The sequence below is a fragment of the Amblyomma maculatum genome, chromosome 2 (assembly GCF_055883805.1).
Source record: "Amblyomma maculatum isolate TAMU_Amacu chromosome 2, ASM5588380v1, whole genome shotgun sequence".
In the NCBI taxonomy this organism is placed as follows: Eukaryota; Metazoa; Arthropoda; class Arachnida; order Ixodida; family Ixodidae; genus Amblyomma; species Amblyomma maculatum.
The window spans coordinates 62,329,771-62,350,813 of NC_139345.1; the positions used below are offsets into that span (position 1 = coordinate 62,329,771).

General features: G+C 45.6%; 1 protein-coding gene across 3 annotated transcripts in view; it reads right to left on the minus strand.

Annotated features, from left to right (window-relative positions):
• Positions 1-21,043, minus strand: part of LOC146198807 (tudor domain-containing protein 1-like) — an 81,506-nt gene that overhangs the window by 32,885 nt on the left and 27,578 nt on the right. For all 3 annotated transcript variants that reach the window (XM_084594294.1, XM_084594293.1, XM_084594292.1), the window contains 3 exons: positions 17,859-18,002; positions 17,540-17,626; positions 15,544-15,744 (listed from right to left, as the gene is read on the minus strand). In XM_084594294.1, coding sequence (XP_084450420.1) covers positions 15,544-15,744; positions 17,540-17,626; positions 17,859-18,002 — 432 coding nt within the window. The remainder of the gene's footprint in view (positions 1-15,543; positions 15,745-17,539; positions 17,627-17,858; positions 18,003-21,043) is intronic.

Below are 21,043 nucleotides of genomic sequence, written 5' to 3' on the forward strand. Positions count from 1 at the left end.
ATTATTCGGACTTTTTCCCGGCCCCAGGACATACCTTATAAAGTCAATGTATTACGCTGCTCAAAATTTCGAACACTATAAGGAGAGCTATTCGATTTTTCAGACATTCCAAGCGTCAGCCGGACCAAGTGCCACACATTTTGTGCGGTGTCGCCACCATCTTGTTTAAGTTTTCCTTCGATAGCCTCGAAACCGGTGCCGGCCTTGCGTGCCGCTCCTCAGCTGAACTGACGCTGGATCGAGGCTATATTATTTGCCTAGCAGCTTCAGTTTCCGGGACAACGTCGCTGCCGTCGCTGCTCGCCGCCGGAGTGCTTTTTTTTTCTTTTTCTTGTAGCGTGATCGCTCTGACTGCCTGTTCCTCTGTGTGTTCGCCGTGCGTTTCACGTGCGTTGCTGAGCGGAGCAAGTAGGCCTAGCCTTGGTCGTGCTGATGCAAGAACTATGTTGTGTCGCTACTGTGGCTCGCACTTCACTGAATCGGCTTCAGAGCTGTTTCTGAATTTATAAGGAGATTTTATAATTTATATTTAGAATTTATAAATAAATATAGATATAAAGGAGATCAGCTCAGCAGCCGACGCAAGCTGAGCTGATGCAAGTGAAATTCAGGCGGACCCGTTAGCACGGAATCTGAGCGTGGTGCAGAAAAGCATTCATGACTTTTTCCGGCCTCAAAGTGAATAATAGGCAATAAATAGAGCTTTTTTGGTGCACATTGTTTTTTCGGACTACCCGATTTTTCTGACATTTTCGTGGTCCGTTGAGAGTCCGAAAAATCGGTCGTCGACTGTAGATTATTCGGGGAGTTTTAAAAGTAGACCGCCTCCGCAATGATGCAGCATACTTCTTCAAAGCGTTGGCCAATATTTAACGACCGGCCACCACTTCTGGGGCTCTGCGAGAAAAACGTTGCGGTATGCTGCGTTTGTGTTTTTATGGGTCGCCCTCCCAACTCGCACCCCCCTACATTTCGCAGTGTTTTAAAAATACTTAGCCTGAGTTGCTTTGGGACGTTAAACCCCACAAACCAACCAACCTAAAAATACTTCGCCTCGGTCATGAGATTTCATACTTTCATGATCTGTTCTAGGATGTTCACGGCTGCTAGGATGTTCACAGATAAAGACATCATAGGTGTCTCGTGAAATTAAAAAAAAACTGCTTAGAAGTATTTCGGTTCCATGTATCCTATGGGCGCTAACCCTATTTTTCCCCCCCAGTCGGCTGTGACGCCGCGAGCGCCCCCTTTGTTTGTAAATATGGTGTTGGTCTACAATGCAGTCCACTTATAACAATACCAGATACAGCGATATATCGCTTATAACGATCAAATACTTGTGATTTATTATTTTTCCCATTGCCGCCATGTAAAAATAAACCAGATATGACGAAAGATTATCGGCGGTACATTGGATACGACAGCTTTATCGCCACCCGATAGGTGCTTACCCCGAAAATTTGAATATTCGTATAAAGATAAAATATTAAGAAGACATTGACGTGAAAACTCTACATATGCGGCGAAGAAAATGAGCACTATCATCATCGCAATCACAGCCGCAAAAAGGGTGCTGCTGCGGCTGTATCGTCATCGCCATCACCGATTCTGCGCCCGTGGATGATGGCGGCGCGATAGCTCACGAGATGAAACGGCAGATTCATCGAAATTTTTGGCAGGATTTCAAGGTTGGAAGCCTCGTGAAAAAATACGGACATTCGCACTCTACGATTTTAGTGATCATCAAGGCTGGGGATGTCCTTCAGTTCCCCCAGCCGCTAATCGGTTTCGTGCACGTAAAAAGGACTGCCGCTAGCGTACACACTACTTACTGGTAGCACTGCTCACAGCGATTGTCAAGCTTCAGCTGCTGCTCAAGCGAGTGCGAATTTCCGACTTCTTTAAGTATGCTTAAGTTATTTTATGGCTATTGATGTATAGTGTAATAAAGTGTTTAGTGCTAAGTATGATGATTAGCGTTGTTCAACCCGATTTACTCATCGCTGGTAGTAGGCAAGCCTACATGCATGGGAAAATATGTAGGTGTGTTTTTTTTCGCCGGTCCAGATTTAATAATCGGTTATAACGATTGGATTTTCAGGTTTTCTCAACATCGTTATAAGTGGACTGCACTGTATAACTTGTTGTTGTGTTGTGTTTTATGGCGCATAAGCAACTCAGGCTATCATGCGCCAAGCACAAGGTATATTATGGTTTTTTTTAGAAGGAATGAAGTGTTAAGATATCATAGCTTGTTCAGGAAGGATGTTTCTTCTAAGAAACTAAAAACACATGAAATGTCTACAATTGCATTCTCTCCTAGGAGAAGTGATGGATGGAATGGTATCTGTTTGGTGTAAAATAGAGTGAAATGCTTTTTCCGTAGCTTTTCGAGTTTTTTACATGAAATTAAAATGTGGTTTATCGTCAGTCCATGTCCACAGTCTTCACATATGGGTTCATCTTCTTTTTTGAGAATGTAACTATGAGTAAGATGCGTGTGTCCTATTCGAAGGCGACATAATATTACCTCCATGAAGCGTTTCTGGTGACTGCATGACTTCCATTCTTCGACAACTGGTTTCACGACGTGTAGTTTGTTGTTTATTTCATTTTTCCATGAGGCTTGCCATTTTTCCCTGAGCTTTTTTTGTATGAATTTCAAAACATCTTTGCGTGGTACATTTACTTTTTCTATTTTTGCTTTTCGGGCAGCTGCTGCACATTCGTCAGCTGTCTCGTTACCTACGATTCCGACATGGCTAGGTACCCAGCAGAATTTAATTTTGTAACCTCGTGTTTCGGCTGATGTTATACAATGTATTATTTTTCCCACTACAGGTTCTGTTGCATTTTTAGAGTGTAATGCTGTGATTAAGCTGAGGGAGTCAGTGTAGATTATACTCTTTTCAATATTGCATTTTATTATTTTTTCCACAGCTATGGATATGGCATAACTTTCTGCAGTGAACACTGATGCACAATTGGGCAACCTAACTGTTTTCTGGCGATTGTTTTCTACGACACCACTACCAACATATGAGGTAGTTTTAGAACCGTCGGTATAAAATGTATTGTGGTCTTTGTATTTTTCCTCTAATGTCAGGAATTCTTGTAATATGTGTTCGTGTGGAGTTTGTTGTTTGTCAAACTGTGTTAAAGTAAGGTCGCATACACAGGGAAATTTATACCAAGGGGGTAATGGATCAGGGCATTGTGCAATGTCGGGGAGTGTATCGAGTATTTTTACTTCTTCGCACATCTGTTCGAAGCGGAGGAGGAGGGGTCTGACTGCTTGCGGTTTGTTGTTGAACAGGGTTCTGGACGGGCACTTTGTTACTATGGGGTAGCAGAGGTGTGTTGGTAGCGAACGGATCTTAAGAATGTATGAACAAGCTAGCATGGTTCTTCTGTCCTCAAGAGATGGTTCGTTCGTTTCTACATACAGACTTCGCACAGGCGACGTCCTGTATGCCCCGGTCGAAAGACGCAGACCTAGGTTGTGGACTGGGTCTAGTCGTTTTAGGTATGAGGGTCTTGCGGAACCGTAGACTATGCAACCGTAGTCCAAGCTCGAACGTACAACTGAACGATAAATCTGCAGAAGGCATGTCCTGTCGGCTCCCCAGCGTTTACGTGACAGCACTTTGAGTATATTTAAAGATTGGGAGGCTTTCTTTTTAAGGGTGTTTATGTGGGGGAGGAAAGTAAGCTTTCTGTCGAAAGTAATGCCTAGAAAATTATGTTCGTGTTTTACTGGGAGAGCAATGTCATTGAGGTAAACTGTAGGGTCCACTTGCAAACCTCGTCTAAGTGAGAATAAAACGGCTATTGATTTCTGTGCAGAGAACCTGAAACCATTTCTATCTGCCCATGTCGCTAGTTTATTCACTGTTAATTGAATTTGTCTCTCACACGTTGATACATTAGAGGATGTACATGCTATTTGTAGGTCATCGACATAGACTGAATGCATGATGGTCGTTGGGATTATTTTTACTATGGAGTTCATTTTTACTATAAACAGCGTGGTACTCAAGATGCACCCCTGAGGGACACCATTCTCCTGAGTGAAACGTTTTGACAGAGTAGCACCGAGACGAACTTGGAAAGAACGGTCGGACAAAAACTCTTTCAAGCATTTTAACATTCTGCCGCGGATGCCAAGGTCTCCCAGGTCACGTAGGATTCCATACCTCCACGTCGTGTCATAAGCTTTTTCTAAATCAAAAAATACGGCAAGGCAGTGTTGTCTGCGTATAAATGCTTCTCGTACCGTATTTTCCAAGCGCACAAGATGATCAGTTGTCGAACATCCTTTTCTAAATCCACATTGGCGGGTGTCGAGAAGTTTGCGAGATTTAAGTGTAAACATGAGCCTGATATTTAGAACACTTTCAAACGATTTAGCGATACAACTCGTTAGTGCTATGGGCCTATAACTGCTTGGGGATGTTGGTGGCTTTCCATGTTTCAGTAACGGAACAATAATGGCTTTCTTCCAGGCCTGCGGTATTTCTCCTGACATCCATACCTTGTTAAAAAATTTTAAGAGTGCTTCAACTGAGGATTCAGAAAGATGGGCTAGCATTTGATAGTGTATTTCATCTGGGCCTGGTGCTGTACGTTTGCCGGAAGAGAGAACTGTGTTTATTTCTTGTAGTGTAAGGGGACTGTTGTATGATTCGTGAACGCTGCCAGTAGTAGGTAATTTCTGTCTTTCTGCTTGGCTTTTATACTTTAAAAATGATTCTGAATAATGTGATGAGCTAGATACCATGAAAAAATGTTCACCTAAAATGTCCGCTTGCTCTTGAATGCTTGTCTGGGTATTTGGGTCTGTAAGGAGAGGAACTGTAAACGGGGAGTACTTGCCATTTAATTTATTTACTTGTGCCCACATATCCTTGGATGTTATATGACTGTTTATAGAAGAGATGTAATGCTGCCATGAAGCTTTTTCAGCAGTACGACACACATAGCGGGCTTTAGCTCTAGCCTTTTTGAAAATTAGGAGATTTTCTTGTGTGGGGTACCTGCGAAATATACTCCACGCCTTATTTTGTTTTTTCTTTGCCTCCCTGCAGTCTTTTGTCCACCACACTTTACAGTTCTGTCTCACAACTCCAGATGATTGAGGGATGGCTTGGCGTGCGGCGGCTAAAATACAAGAGGCAAATCTTTCATTTAACTCGTCGACATTAAAATCTTCGGCAAATAGTTTTCTCAAGTCGGCTTTCTCTTTAAAAAGCTTCCAGTCTGCTAAATGCAGCTTCCAACATCTTGGTTTGGTTTGAATTATAGATGGTGATGATGTTAGACTGATTGTTGTAGGTAGGTGATCACTTCCATGCGGATTATCTAAGACATCCCATTTAAAATCGCTAAGAACCGATGATGAGCAGAAAGATAAATCAATAAAACTCATTTTACCGGAGCTCGGGGAGCAGTAAGTGGGTTTTCCGGTGTTAAGTAAGCAGATATTATTGCACAGAATAAAGTCTTCTAAAATTTGGCCCCTCGTGTCAGTTTTTTCACTGCCCCAGAAAGAAGAGTGGGCGTTAAAATCGCCAACTACTACGCATGGATCTGGCAGTTGGCTGAAAAGGTCTTCGATATCATGGAGTGTTATTTTTAAGTGTGGCTCTATATAAATACTGCAAATTGTGATTGCTTTATACGTGATAAGAGTGGCAGCTACTGCTTCTAGCCGAGTTTTGAGCCTATGTTCACGAGCTGCAATATTGTTTTTAACTATGATGGCAACACCGCCCGAGAGCCTGCATGCCTGCTCTCGATCACGGCGGAAGACTTTGTATTTTTTAAGAATATTCACATGTAGAGGACTCAGGTTTGTTTCCTGCAGACATAAGGCCACAGGTGAATATGTTGCTAAAATGTCTTTTATGTCACTTAAGTTATTAAGCAGTCCCCTGCAATTCCAGTTTATTACAAAAGCCATCTTAAGCTATATGAGTAAAATAGAGACTACGTTGTTTTTGGCCCCGTGATTCGGGGCTTGTCCTTTTTTGCACGCTCTAAGGAGTCCCGCCGTCTTGACGGCACAGGACTACCCTGTGTTGTCGTGTCCATCGCGTCTTCAGACACGCTGGATGACCGCGGACAACACACCGGAACGCTTGAAGTAGGCCTCCCCGTGTGAGAAGAGGCCTTGGGCCCCGCAGACCTGGAAGGTCGCGAAGCCTGCTTTGAGGGTGGTGGAGCAGCGCCAGCTGCAGCCACCGTGGGCGCGGATGGCTCCACACCAGGGTCACTACCCGTGACCTGGGCGGGTGCTGAAGCACGCTGTGACGCTGCGCCCTGTTGCGTCACAACGGAGTAAGTTGGGCTTTGGACCAATGAAAGCCGCTTTCTCGCCTCTCCGAATGTAATGTTCTCAGTGACTTTTAAGGTTACAATTTCTTTTTCTTTCTTCCATGTTGGGCAGGATCTTGAGTATGCTGGGTGGTTGCCCTCACAGTTTACGCAAAGGTTTGGTTCAGTTTGGCAGTTGTCAGTGGCATGTTCATTTGAAGCACATTTTGCGCAGGTGAGTCGGCCTCGGCAGCTCTGGGAGCTGTGGCCATATCTCTGGCAGTTATAACAGCGACGTGGGTTAGGTATGTACAGTCTGAGTTGCAGCTTTGTGTATCCTACTTCAACGGAGTCTGGAAGGGTGCTCAGCGCAAATGTCAAGACGATGTGCTTAGTTTGAATCTCTTTGTTGTCTCGCCTGATCTTGATTCGGTAAACGTTGATGACATTTTGGTCCTTGAGTCCTTCGAGCAATTCTTCTTCGGTCAGAAACTTGAGGTCATTATCTGAAATGACCCCACGAACTGTATTGAGTGAGCGGTGTGGTGAGATTGTGACAGGGACATCACCGAATGATGTAACAGCTGCTAGCTTTTCGCACTGGTGGTTGTACAGCACTTCTAAGAGGAGGTCACCATTTGGTAGCTTTTTGACTTTGTAGCCTGGACCTATTGTGTCTGTGAGAGTCTTTGTCACAAGGAACGGTGAGACTTGACGGGCAGTTTTTTCTGCTTGTTCAGAGTGAATGACATGAAAGCGGGGGAAGCTGTTTACATTTTTAGTGAAAAACTTGTTCGTCACATCGGTGCGCCCTCTCTTGGCGGGAGGGCGATCAGTTGCGGAAAGGGAAGAAGCCATAAAATTTATTTTATTGTTCGGTTATGGTACCAGCCACCCACCATGGAGTCCAACAAGGGGACGGGACAGGTGCCTAAAAAAAGCCCTGCCCACGCCAGCTGTATACCTTAACTATAACCTAATATGGCTCAACTCAGGGTAGTCAGCCACACAAGGTTAACCCTCGCCGCCGGGAAGTAAGGAAAAAACCAAGAAGAGAGTAGAGGACAGGAGAGTTGTAGGATAGATGACAGGAAAGTGAAAGATGGAGAGGAGGACAGGAAAAGGCGACTGCCGATTTCCCCCGGGTGGGTCAGCCCGGAGGTGCCGTCTATGGGAAGCGTGGGCCAAAGTGGTGTGTTGCCTCCGCCGAGGGGCCTTAAAGGTCCAAACACTCGGCATCGCCTCAACCACCAGGATCCCCTTTTCCCCAGACACGACGATGCCACGCACGGCTAAGCGTGGGTGCTCGGGGTCCGTGGTGTCGCACAAAACACACAAACACCTGCTTTAACAGGTGCCCCCTGCGGGGGCACTGTATAACTATGTTTGTTCCTAATGCGATTTCTATAGGGGTTTGTAAAAAAAGCATGGCTGAACCATGACTCAGTTCATTCTATTTTCTCGCACAATAAAGTCGTGCCAGTCACCATTCCCTAGAACCGCGTTTATTAAAGGAAGAAAAGAGAGGCAAGGCTTGTACTTCGTAGTTGCATTACTTTGACTATTCAGGCCTCATTTGTATGTGAACCGTTGCGTTTAGCGTTGATTTCAATCTGTTCACTAAGTGGAATCTCTCGATGGGATGGGCAAAAAGTATCGGCGCATGGTTGTATTTGCATGTCACGTTCTTTTCTCTCTTTTTTTTTTTTCACAAAAGCATTGCGCAACGGCTTCTGTGCAAAACATCAGACAACTCATTGGCAGCACGCACTGATGATCTTTGCGAACGAGCAGATGATTAACAAGAGCCCACTGTTGTGTCGCAGCTAGGATGTGACGACTTTGAGAGATCATTTCCAGCACACCACGTGCCTGTTATGTTCGTGGAACCCCTACGGGAGCATTATCAGAAGATAAGGCGTGTACCGCTCAGCTTAGTATGGGTGCATACAGGTATGAAGTGCACAGAGCAAGGTTTCCTTCGATGCGTCCAAGCAAGCAATCATTGAAGTTGTTTATATAGGGCCTTGTGATTTTGCACAAGTAGCTGCCTTGTCATTTTACATAGTCCTGTCTTGTTTGGGGATGCAAATTAAATTAGAAATGAAAACGATGAGGGCTCATAAAAGAAAGCACATTTCAGAACATGGTTTTCTCATGAAGGTATGGGTATGGGTGCGGCGGAGCGGCAGCTTGGCTTTCAATATACTTCAGCCATCAATTCACTAAACGTATATTGTGAGCGTACGATAAAAGAGAAAGGTTCCCTATGTCTGTTAAATGTCCCATGGCTCAAGCAGCATTCTGCGAGTGTTTGACTTGGTCTCCAGCACAATGGCTCCGTCAATGCCTTGCATGCATTGCAGAGCTTGGAGACCACGCTTCACAAGGTATGACGCCTGACGCTCAAGGCCAGGATTTGGTACACCACGCCTTGGACCCTTTTTTCACAACATTAAGGGGGGACGCGACCATTGAAAACCGAAAAATCGCGAAAAAGTCGATTTTTGGAAGATTATATATTCCGGTAGTATGACTTATAAACTACCATTTCTGTAATTATCAATGCCCAACTCGCCGTAGAAATACTCAAAATTAATTATTTAACAAGTGGCGGCAGCCGCGGAGCAGCGAGCAAGCGCCGAAAATTCCCAAACTTCGCGCGCACCATTCCTCTCCTGCCGAACTGAGCGCCGCCATCTTGGTCTTGTTTTGTTCACGAATTCTTGCGCTTTCTTCTGCCACCCTCGGCGGCGGCGACGGCGGCGCGGTCGAGGCGTGGCTTGCTACCGATTGAGAGCCTCGTGGCGGCTTTCAAGTTTCCCGCGCTCGAATTCAAGGCTGTGATTGGGCAAAGCGCGCGCTCCGCGAGAACGCGGGGGATCAGGCGACTACTATTGGCTGCTACGGCCGCTCACGCATCGGTCTCCGCCTCCCCGCGTCGTCTGCTACGGCTCTTTGCTTGCTGTCGTTGTTGGCTGTCTTTGTACTTCGTACGTTCTGTTCACCTTTCGCCATTTTTGTGATCGCCGGATTTACGATCTCTCATCATGCCCTCTGAACGTTGCGTGGTCGCTCACGATGCCTCGAGGTGCGACACGCATTCAGTGCAGACTTGGCTAGCTTTTTTTTTTTTTTCGTTTCGGCGCTTATGTCGCGGAAGATAACCCGGGAAGTCGCTTGTCGCGTTTGGGCCGCTCCTCGTTCCTCCGGCGAGATGCCGCGATAGATAAACCGGGAAACCGCTTGCTGCGTCTGCGCCGCCCATCATGCTAGGGCGAAACGCTGCGGGGGAATCGGGAATGCAGATTGTCGCGGCTTGCAGAGCACAGGATCGACGGATCTCAGCATGTGGAAAGTGGTCCGCGGCACCAAGGCGTTCGCTGTAGCCGATCGGCTAGTCGCACAGATGTTCGCTGTAGCCGAGATCGACGGAGCGCCATAGCCCTAATGTATATTTTGACGGCCACACCGGACTTATTCGTGATAATTGCGAGTGTTCGTCTTAAGTGGGGCCGTTATAAGTGGGCTCGACTGTACCTGAATAAATTTTTGAGGGCGAGGCAAGCCCGTGTACTCAAAATATTATGTCTGGAATTTATCATAATTAATTTGGTATTATGTCTGGAATTTGTCATAATTAATTTGGTTAATAAACATAGGTCTAATTGATAACAAAAAATCCAATTCTATGCTATTTTTCAGCAAGAAAATTTAGAAAAAGGGCTTTGTCTTGCCCTGAGGAACCTATCTAGGAATCAGCATGACAAATTGCACAATGCCAGTGTCTTTCACAATTTCTCCAGGCTTGATATAAAGGATCTATTCGAACCAGTTTGATATGCTTCTGTAACTTGAGAACTAGCGTGCACAATTCTATGAAACTTGGTGGTTTTTCATTTGTTAATGTCATGAGCCTGTCTTGAAAAGTTCAACATGATAACTTGAGAAACAAAAAGTTATTGTTCTCTCAACCTTTGAAAGCCATTTTCTCAGAATTAAATTTTTGCACGGTGTGGCTGCTAGGGAAAGTCATAGCTTCAGAATCGCTTATTGGATTTTCATGAGGTTTTTTTTGTTATATACCTAAGTAAAATTCTGAGGGCAAGACAATTCGTTTTTTTTTTAAAATATTTCATGTGTAATTAGGGGCAGTCAATTAAAATATCCTTAAGTCAGGTGTAAATTTGAACACTAAATTTGGGGCTGTACTAAAATTTTTCAGAGAGGAAATTTGGAAAAAGGGAATTGTCTTGCCCTGGGGAAACTATCCAGGAATGACCATAACAAATTTCACACTGCTAGCACATTTTGCAAATTCTCCAGGCCCGCCTCTAGGGACCTATGTAAACTATCTTGATATACTCCTCTAACTTGGGAACAGATGAGCCCAGCTCCATGAAACTTGGTAGTTCTTCAAATGTGCGTACTATGAGCATACCCTGAAAATTTCATTCAAATACCTCAAGAAATAAAAAAGTTGGTGTTCAAGGGTAGCCTCCCCCCTTAAGGGGGGACACAGCTCTTTCCGGCCGCAAATCGGTCTAAAAATCGTTTTTTTTTTTTATTTCTTTATTTTCGCCGTCCCGAGACGTTTCCGCAACTACCGTATTTACTCGAATCTAACGCGCACCTTTTTTCCGATATATTGTGTCCAAAAATTGGGTGCGCGCTAGAATCGAGTACGACCCTAAATCTCCGATATCATATCGCCATCGGCATTTCAAAATGGCCGCCTGGTATGCACTTCGAGCCTACTAGCTGGTCTAGCTGTCTATGCCTAGCTGCAGTAGCGTCCTTCGTGTGCTCTGGTACATGTGCTTTGGTTAGCCTACCCGTTTTCTGCGATTGACCGACCAGTATGGACGTGCCGAAGATTCGTCGAGTTCATCATGATGCCGCATTTAAACGGAAAGTCATCGTGTGTGCAGAGACGGACGGAAATCGGGCCGCATCACGCGCATTCGGAGTTCCGGAAACATGCGTGCGGGACTGGCGCAAGCAGAAGGAAAAGATTTTCGGCAGCAAGGCTACACGAAAAGGTTTCAGTGGACCGAAGCAGGGCCGGTTCACCGAAATAGAAGAGCGGCTCGCAGAATATGTTCTAGAGCAGCTAGCGGCGCTATGTTCTAGAGCAGCTAGCGGCGCAGCGGCCAGTGACGACGGACCTGCTCAAAGTCCGGGCGATGCAGCTAGCCCTACAAACAGGGCTAACGCGGAGCGACTTTAAAGCGAGCAGGTGCTGGCTGTCTAATTTTATGAAGAGAAAAGGCTTTTCTCTTCGAAGGCGGACAGGGATATGCCAGAAGTTGCCTGAAGAGTACGAAGAAAAGCTGCACAGTTTTCAGCGGTTCGTTCTAAGTTTGCGCCGCAAGTACGGCTACCACCTCGGCCAGATTAGAAATGCCGATCAGACACCGCTGTACTTTGACATGCCTGCCACCACAACCGTTGAAAAGAAGGGGGCGAAGCAAGTGCGCGTGTTGTCTTCCGGCCACGAAAAAACGCGTCACCGCAATGCTTTGTTGCACCGCGGATGGACACAAGCTGCCCCCGTATCTCATATTCAGGCGCAAGACGCTCCCGAAAGGAATCGTGTTTCCGAGTGGCGTGATTGTGCGCACCCGTGAAAAAGGTTGGATGACAACGGACTTGGTCGCCGACTGGATCGATAACGTCTGGCGCAAGAGACCCGGCGGCAGTTTGAGCCTGCGTGCGATGCTTGTGCTCGACGCTTTCAAGTGCCATCTCGACCAACGCATCAAGGACAAGCTCGCTGCGTGCAACACCGACCTTGTCGTGATACCAGGTGGCATGACATCGCAGCTCCAGCCGCTCGATGTTTGCTTGAACAAGCCAGTGAAAGATAGGATTCGGGCGCTGTACACCGAATGGCTTGTGAGTGGCTGCCATGAATTCACTCCCAGCAACAGAATGAAGCGTGCCTCGCTGCAAGAGTTCACTGGATGGGCGAAAGATGCGTGGTGCACGATACCGTCTGCCATGGTCATCAAGGCCTTTAAAAAATGTGGCATATCGAATGCCATGGACGGCACCGAGGATGAGATGCTTTGGTCCGTCAGCAGTGACAAGGAGTTGTCTGACAGCGACGACGAGTGAACCTTGTGCCGGCATAGTGACAATCTTGGCAAGATAAGCCGTTTCCTTTTGTGTGTGTGTTTTTTAGTGCACCGAGATTAAATCTTTGCTTTTCCAAACGAGACAAAGTTGTATTGCTGTATGAAAGCGTTAGGTGCGCGGTACTCTTTTTCGCGGAGAACGGGTGCGCGTTACAATCGGAGCTTTTTTTTTTTTTCGGGGGTGGGGGTCACGAAAAACGGGTGCGCGTTACAATCGAGGGCGCGTTAGATTCGAGTAAATACGGTATCTGCAAATTTAGGTTGAAAAATACTGACTATTTCGCACGTTACAGCGCTCCAATGTTGCGAATCTGAACGTTTGCCCCTTTAAATTGAGGTCAAATCGCACTGAGTTTTGATCGGCCGCAGAGCGAAAAATAAGCGCTCCACCGGCATCATTTTGGTCTTGTTCGAAAGATCGCAATTCAGGCTATTCCCATGCCACAATCAGCTTCCGTGAGCAAACACTCGAAGCGGAAAACAAAGGGACAAATTTGCGCAAAATGCGCTGTTATTGGGCTCCTAGAGCATGTGACCCAAACGACCACTTTTGGTTGGGTGCCGGCGTCGACTGCTTGCGGCTTGACACCATTTTGACAAGGTCGCATAGTTAGGCGTAGCTGGTTTAGCGGCGTTGTCACGACCACGGCGTAAAACGGGGAAAATTAAGGTTCGAGTGTAATACTAGCCTAAAAACCGAAGAAAGGTAGAGAAAAGAGCCGTGCCGGTGACGCGGCATCATGTTATCAGCAAGCAGCGACGAAGCGCCGACGCTCCGCGATGGGCAGATAAGGGCGTAGCCGATGGACAGACAGGAGAGCAAACGAATTCCTCGAGGAGATTCCTGCAGCGTACGAGCATCATAATCATAATGATGCAGATGAAAAAGTGATACCTAAGCAGTTTTCATGGACGCGAAAGATCGAACACTCGGAAAAGTTAGTGGCGCGGCGGCGGCGGCAGTCACGAAACGGCGCCACGCGTGGTATGCGGAATGGCAAACTGTAGAAATAAATTTGCTTCTGAGATGCAGGGGCAATTATCTCGATGGAAAACGGTGCATTCACACCAAAAACCAGTCATAACTCATTTTATCGAGTTGCTGAGCCTTGCTAATTCAAAAATATGCCCAAAACGTTTTTCGCAGATTTCTCAAAATTAAATTTTGGACACAGTCACCAGATCAATATTTCTGGCCCTGCTCTTGCTACAGTTTTCTTTTGCTAGAAAGCTAACCTCATGTATCTGACACCAAGGTAAACGTAATAACCATACGAAAAAATTTACTGAAAAAGTTGTCTTGGCATCAAAATGAACAGTTTGAGTTTTTATTTTCTTATGGTGTAACTGACTCAAATCGGTATAAAAAATTAATTTCTGCCTTAATTTACTTTCCAACCATTTTTGATCATATTGATATGACAGACCTTGTCATAATTTAAATCTATATGTTCTGAAATGTTTTTCCTTGCTTTCTTAAAACAGCATTTTTGAGGGTGCTGCAATTTTGGAGGAGATTAATATCTCCGTACTTGTTCTTGCTATAATTTTTATTTAGAAAGGGAATCCTGCCAGTCTCATGAAACCAAGGTAAATGCAGCGACCACAAAGGAAAGTTAACTGAAAAGGTTATCTTGCCTTGGGTACCCAAATGGACCTTTTCTTTCAAACATTTCCTATTGCATAACTTCGGCTCAAATTGGCATAGGCCATTAATTTTTGCTTTAGATCACTTTCAGCCTGTTTCTGATCTTGCTGACATATGAATCATTGACATAATTTACATCTACATACTGTGAAATGTTTTTCCTCGTTTTCTCAAAACTGCCATTTTGAGGGTGCTGCACTTTTGGAGGAGAGATATCTCTTAAACTATGCAGTTAGAAAGAAAAACCCTTGGACAGTGCAACAGGACTAAAATATGTACAGTTATTATGCGGAAACATTCATTTACCTTCCCGACCACATCGCCTCACTAACCAACATTCATCATTTCAAGGCTGCCATCGAAATACATTTTTTATTGGAACTGCCATACTCCAAGTCCACCCCTCATGTATTACCTCTTAAATGGGGCCTTTGAGTATTCAATAAATAAATAAATTTACAAAGTTATCAATTTTATGCGCCAACTGGGCTTTTAGTCAGAAAAGTTTGACTTAGTGTAACTTTAGGTCAAACTCTTCTAGCATGTTAATTCATGGTTAGCGGCACTGTATGATCCTTTTAAATCACTCTGGCAGGTCTATTCTCATCATAACACAAAGTGTTTAGTAATTAACTCACCTCCAAATGAAGAACATGAATTAGGTAATATTTTGAAAACTATTTCATCTACAACAAAACTAATAAAATAATTGAGATGAGCATGCGAAAATGTATTAACGGTGCAAGTTTCAATGAGATCCACCCATAAATAAAGGAAAAAGTTTTAAGAGGGGTGTCTCCTCTTACTTTGGGGGGGGTTACTGCATTGTTTGTTGCCATTCCTTCTCAGGAATATGCGTGACGAGGTTTCGCTGACAGCCATATAGTCTCTGCTAATAATGGCACACATTACTTTTCAAAATGCCTTACTCTAACCAAAGCAAGTTTTCATGCAAAACCGATGCTCCCCACAACGGCAGTGCCGCATCACTTGTGGGCACATCTGGTACGGATACATGCAGTGAAAATTCCGATGGTTATTCGAGTGGAAATGGCGTGTCATGGGGGTCAGTGTAAATAATACTGCTTTTAACATTCTTCTTCGTTGTTCTTTCCCCAGCTATTGAAGTAACCATACTGCTTTCTCCAATTTGTCCAATATCCAAGCACTTTCAACAAAAGCACCGTTTTCAAACTGTGTGCTTAGAATACTGTGTATTTTGAGCTTTTTCAACCTATTGTAGAAACTTTCCCATTATGCATTCATGTGCAGTCTGCTTTCTATGAAAACATGTCAACGTACACAATGAGAAAAACTGCACCACGGATGCAGTGGGTTCAGTAAAGAGTTGAAAAATGTTCAGGTTTGTTCACACGCACATGACAATTCAAATGCAGTGCGTGTGAAGAGAGCACTCGGGGCGGGGCTGAAACAACTCACCACTGAATTGACCTTTGCACGATACCACTGGCCATCCTCCTTGAACAGGGCGGCACAAATTTCTCCCTTGGTAGGCAAGTGGGCCCCAGTGCTCTTTGCACATGATGCCTGCAGTTCGGATTGCAGTGCTTCCAACTGCGGCATCTGGCTGAAGCTCTGCAGGAAGAACTCGGACAGGCTGTTGCCAAAGGAGAAGGCCACCTAAACACAACGGGTTCAATATTTGATACATTATTCCAAGGCATTTTTTCTCCATACTCATATTCAAGAATTTCAGTATACGGAAGCCCCTATTACTACGGCAACGGTGCAAAAGGTTTGGAATGAAGAAAACAGCGAGACACGTCCAGTTAGCAGTTAGCTTTTATAGAGTAGTTGGATCACGTACGTATTGTTTGCTAATGGGTAAGGGCAGCGTGTCCTTGCATAGGTATAGCATTACCATTCTGTAAATGCAGTTATTCTGCATCAAGCATTTCTGTATCTTGACATCCCTCATTTTGTGACTTTATGGGCCGATTCTTTACCTTGACCTATCTTCCACACTCAATCTCTCCTTATACTGAATGTTTAATAACCACCTGATCTAAATACAAGACAAGTATGTCAAATATAAAGGACTCCTGGTGTTTTGTGAACTCTCCTGCCTCTATCATAGGTACCCTATCATAAGCAAACGAGTGTATTGTGCCCACCTTCAGCCACAGCCAAACATAGGTAAGCGTGAGCAATTCGAAACTTACGCCCATGAAGCAGAGATAAGTGTGGGTCAACTGCTTCCACTGTAGCTAGATGTGGTAAAAAAAAATGAATGGCATGCAAACAATCCCAATTTATGCCAGTAAAGCCAAAACAGGAAGTGTGGCCAGTTGCTCTCACCACTCCCTAGGAGCACTAGGATTGATTCGGCTGCTGGGACCAATGGGAGTGTTCTCTTATTCTTTTTATATATAAAAGGGTTTTCACAAAGGGCACACAAGATCATGTTTACTGAGAAAGTCATTGATAATGAGAAGGCAATGGCCCACGTTAAAATGACAATGTACAGTAAAGCCTCGATAATTCAAACTCAATATGAAATCCTGTATTCAAAGAACTTTTGCGCTCCCATGACTTCTAACATAAATTTAACTTGCAATTCAGAGCCCACGCCAGCCCTGTTAATTCAAAGGTTTTCAGTGCTTTGCTGGATGCTAATTTCACCGCAAACCGAAGAAACGATGGCAGCTTGAAGCTGCGAAATGCTGCCGCAAAGCGATGCTGGAATTCGTTATGCCGTAGCGCTCCAACCCTAGAGCCTCCAGCACAGAAAACCACTCTAGGGTAAGGCTTGCAGACTGCCAAAGCACGCCCCTGCAGAAGTGGAGACATGCTTCACTGCAATGTGTCCTGCCAGCGCGCAACACTAGTCTACGCCGTTTATTTTAATGGCGCAGCATGGCAGAGAGGGGTAACGGCACCCTAATCACTGTATCTACTCACATAATGAATTCACTTGCACAATGGACCTACCCCACACTTAGGCCACTGAGAATTCGCGGTCCACAGCGCATTTCTTGGCACGGCCCCAAGATGATGCTCAGCGGTAATATCACAGGGTGTTTATCTTTTGGCATTAGTGGTGGGTGCTTGCAGGGAAGGGGTAGCGTACTTGGCACAGTGCAAGCGGAATGAGAGGAGATTGCGCAAGCCTGCGCAACTTTAGTATAATGCGATTGGGGCAAGGGCGCCGTACACTGTCACGATAGTGGCAAACAACTTTTTTGAGTCAGACGCTAAAAAGCCAGCATCATGATTGCAGCTGACCACGTGCTTATGGATAGAAGGATGCCCAGCATGTTTTCGCAACGAAATTTATTAACTGGGCCAGATTTTTTTTGGTGTTCAGTAAATTTCAGAAACCCGGATAATTCGAACATTTTTCTCTGTTCCAATGACTTCGAATCAATGAGGTTCAGCTGTAACATTCACGAAGGTATTGTGCCACTGCACTTACTTCAACAGGCTCTCCAAGTGGCAATGTAGCCGGTCCTGGCTGGCATTTACTCAGCCCCATGTCAGCTTTGGGATGCGCTGGTGCTGGCTGCAAAAAGCATTAACACAGGCTTAGAAATGTAGAATACTACCTTAGAACAGGCTTAGAACAATGATCGCCCATCCATGCTAAATGTCTGCAGCAATGTTTGGCTGTATAACATTAGCAGCAGCATTCAAGGCAATCTGCCAGTAGTAATCCACATGAAAAGGCTCGCGACAGCTACGAGGACAGACAGCACATACCTAGCAATGGGCAGAAAAAAAAAAGAGATCAGCACCTTAGGAGCAGGAGGCTGTGACTGTGGGCTTGTCCACGGCCTGTTTGGAGGCTGGGAAGGAGACTTTTCTTGGTACTTTCCAAGTGGCGACTCAGTGTGCCCCGTTTTGCCATGCATCTTGTCCTGTTTGCCGCCAGGGTGTGCCTTAGGTTGAGGGATAGAGAGAAAGCGTGGTAGGAAAAAGGATGTGCCCAAGTCAGGCCCCCTTCTCAAACATAATGAACAAGTGATTAATAACTTTGCATTGATAAGAACTTCAGTTTAGCAAAAAGGCAAGCCTGTATATTGCCACGAACCATTGTAACCTTTATTTGTTGCTGCCAACAACTGGTCTTTGCTTCTAATGCTCTTAGTTCACGCACAGTGTAGCCAAGACATGGCTTTATCACTTTCTTTGTAGTGCTGGAGAGTACAATGGGCACTTATAGTTTGATGACCATGAAGCACCCGAAATTGGTGAGCTTTTTTTGCAGGCCCAAGTCAGCCCAATAAAGAGTTCATTTGGCTTGGTTTGGTTTGTGGGGTTTTAACTTCCCAAAGCGACTCAGGCTATGAGGCGCCGTAGTGGAGGATTTCGGAAATTTCAACCAACTGGGGTTCTTTAAAGGTCCCCTGAAATGGCCACCAAGAAGCCACTGATAAATGTGTTCAATGTGTAGAACAAATCCTTTTGAGCATTCCCCCAAAGTATAACTCCTTGGAACAAAGCCAGCGATTTATTATTCATATTTAAAAACAACGTTTATTTTAATTCGCGGGCAGAGAGGTTGTCACTTGGCAGTGTCGCATGGAACTATTTCCTTAAACTGTGACGTCACGGGTGTGTTGACTGGCAAGGCTTGCTAGAAGCTGCCATTCGCTGCGGCAACTGCAGCAATGACGTCACGGACACACTTCCAGTAGCTACGAAAGTCATATGCTCGTGCGCTGCTCGAACTATGTGCGGGCAGTTGTTACACAGCTCGCCGCCCTTATCTGTTAGGCGGCCATTGCCCATCAAGTACAACAACCGGAGCGACGCAATGATTGGCGCAACGAAGCTGCATTTACAAATATCTTATTTATATAACGTGGTTTCAGGACTACCGGAGTGTCGTCCGACGAGGCATGAACAGCACGGTCAAGCACCGCACGATGGCAGCACCTCCTCGACCGCCGTAAACACAGTCGTTGTGGCCCCTCCTCCCGCATACCGTTCGCGAACGACATGGTGGATCGTTAGCACCGATGTCCGAAATAAAGCGTGCTAAAATTTGTTGACATCTGGAATACTGAGCCAAATATCAAGTATGAAGCCCTCGTGAGGATCGCTGACCAGCAGCAAATTGCTGGCAAGAGCGATAGCCGTGATACAAGCAAGTTTCTGCTCAAGCCAGCTGCCGCTGGTGCATTTCGGCTCATCCGATCTGCTCGTACTAGTTCTGCGATTGATGTGTCGCCTGAGTTAGTTCTATAATTATTTTACTACGGCAGGATTCACATAAGGCAGTTTCATAAGTAGGCGATTTTATGACAGCGTTGATCAGATCCAAAGCGTCGACCGCCGCGGCTTCGAAGCGAAACAATTCAGGCCTATAGACGACTAGGGACAGTCACACACGGCGCAGTCGTTCGCCACGCTCGCGCGCCCCACTCCCGCGGTAATTGTGTAACGTACATCAGCCTGCTCGCGGCATCCCGTGCAGCAAGCGTTGCGAACTCGTGTACTTTCAAAGCTAAGGCCGCGCATTTTTTGATGTTCTGCTAGGCAACAAGCCGTTCAAACGATACTGCAGGCAAGACAAGAATTCAGTACGCAGCCGCTGCGCTGTCGGCCGTAATCGAAGACGTCAGGAGGCACCATATTCTATACATCGATCTTTAAACGTGCTACAGTGGGCAAACGAATAACTTTGTGAAGCAGGCCCACTCATATGTTTCCCGCATTCGGGCGCCGGCGAGTAGCCTCCGTCAACAGACGCCGCTATAACCTCGGTTAACGACGCAAACCGAGGTCGCTAAGCTCGGTTTGCGATAACCGCGGTTAGTGGTGTAACCATGGTTTGGTCCGCCGTGTAACATGGGCTAACCACGGGTTCGCGGTTACACTAACCATCGCTGCGCGAACTGGCGAACTCCTCAGGCGTGAGCAAGCGAGGACGGGTTGACGAGAGTACGCCAGCAAGCGAGCGAGCGCGCGGCAACCGGAAGTTCGTCGAAGTGACGTATTTCTGGGCGGAGCTTTGAACTTGCTTGTATTCTTTATTTTTTATGGCTACCTACGGCATACGAGTTGAGAGGGAAAATTGGAAGGGTCATTTTTAATCGCAGATATCTCTGGTGTTGCAGAAGCTAGATCGGAAGTTTTTGCGGGAGAATGATGGGTGGTTCAATATCTATCAGTGTTATGGCGTTGTTTAACCTTCTTGGTGACCCATTTCAGGGGACCTTTAACATGCACTGACATCGCACAGCACAGACGTCTTGCTTTTCATCTCCATTAAAAAGTGGTCGGCGAGGCTGGGATACGATCCTGCATCCTTGGGCACAGTAGTCGAGTGCCCTAACCAGTGCGCCACACCGGCTGGGCTAAAGAGTTCATTTAGGTGCAATGCCAGCCTCTTCATTTGCTGCCTTCTGTATTGTCACCACCACGTGACAATTGACTTCATCAGCTGAATTCACCAGATAACATCTGTGGCAGTAAATTTTATTTTCATGCCCAAGCACTATGGTACACACCTAAAAATATTTAGTAATACAACCCCTAACAGGCGCTGTACATGCTTTTATTGTTTCGACCCCCATTAAATCGAAAATTTGGATAATTTGAACAAGGAGCATGATCCCAACAGACACCAATGTAATGCCACATGGGAAAAATAATGTTGTTCCCATCGAATGACACTTGCTCAGATTAATGTCATTTGCAAATGATGGAAACTACGATGGTACACGAATGTTGGTGCGCCTTCAGTTGCAAAAATGACTGCGCTGTGAATGAAGCAGCCTTTAAATTCATATTCCTGTCTTGCATGCCTCGTAACCAGCCGGTTGATTACATCTATCCATTATGAAGTTAGCGGCTGTGTCGGTGGCATTTGTTGATGAAAGGGTAGGGAAGGTGTGCGCTTCGGCACCCTGGTGTGAAAAGCACAGTAGTTACTTCAACAATGTGCATTTTGCACACTAATCCAAATGCCAAG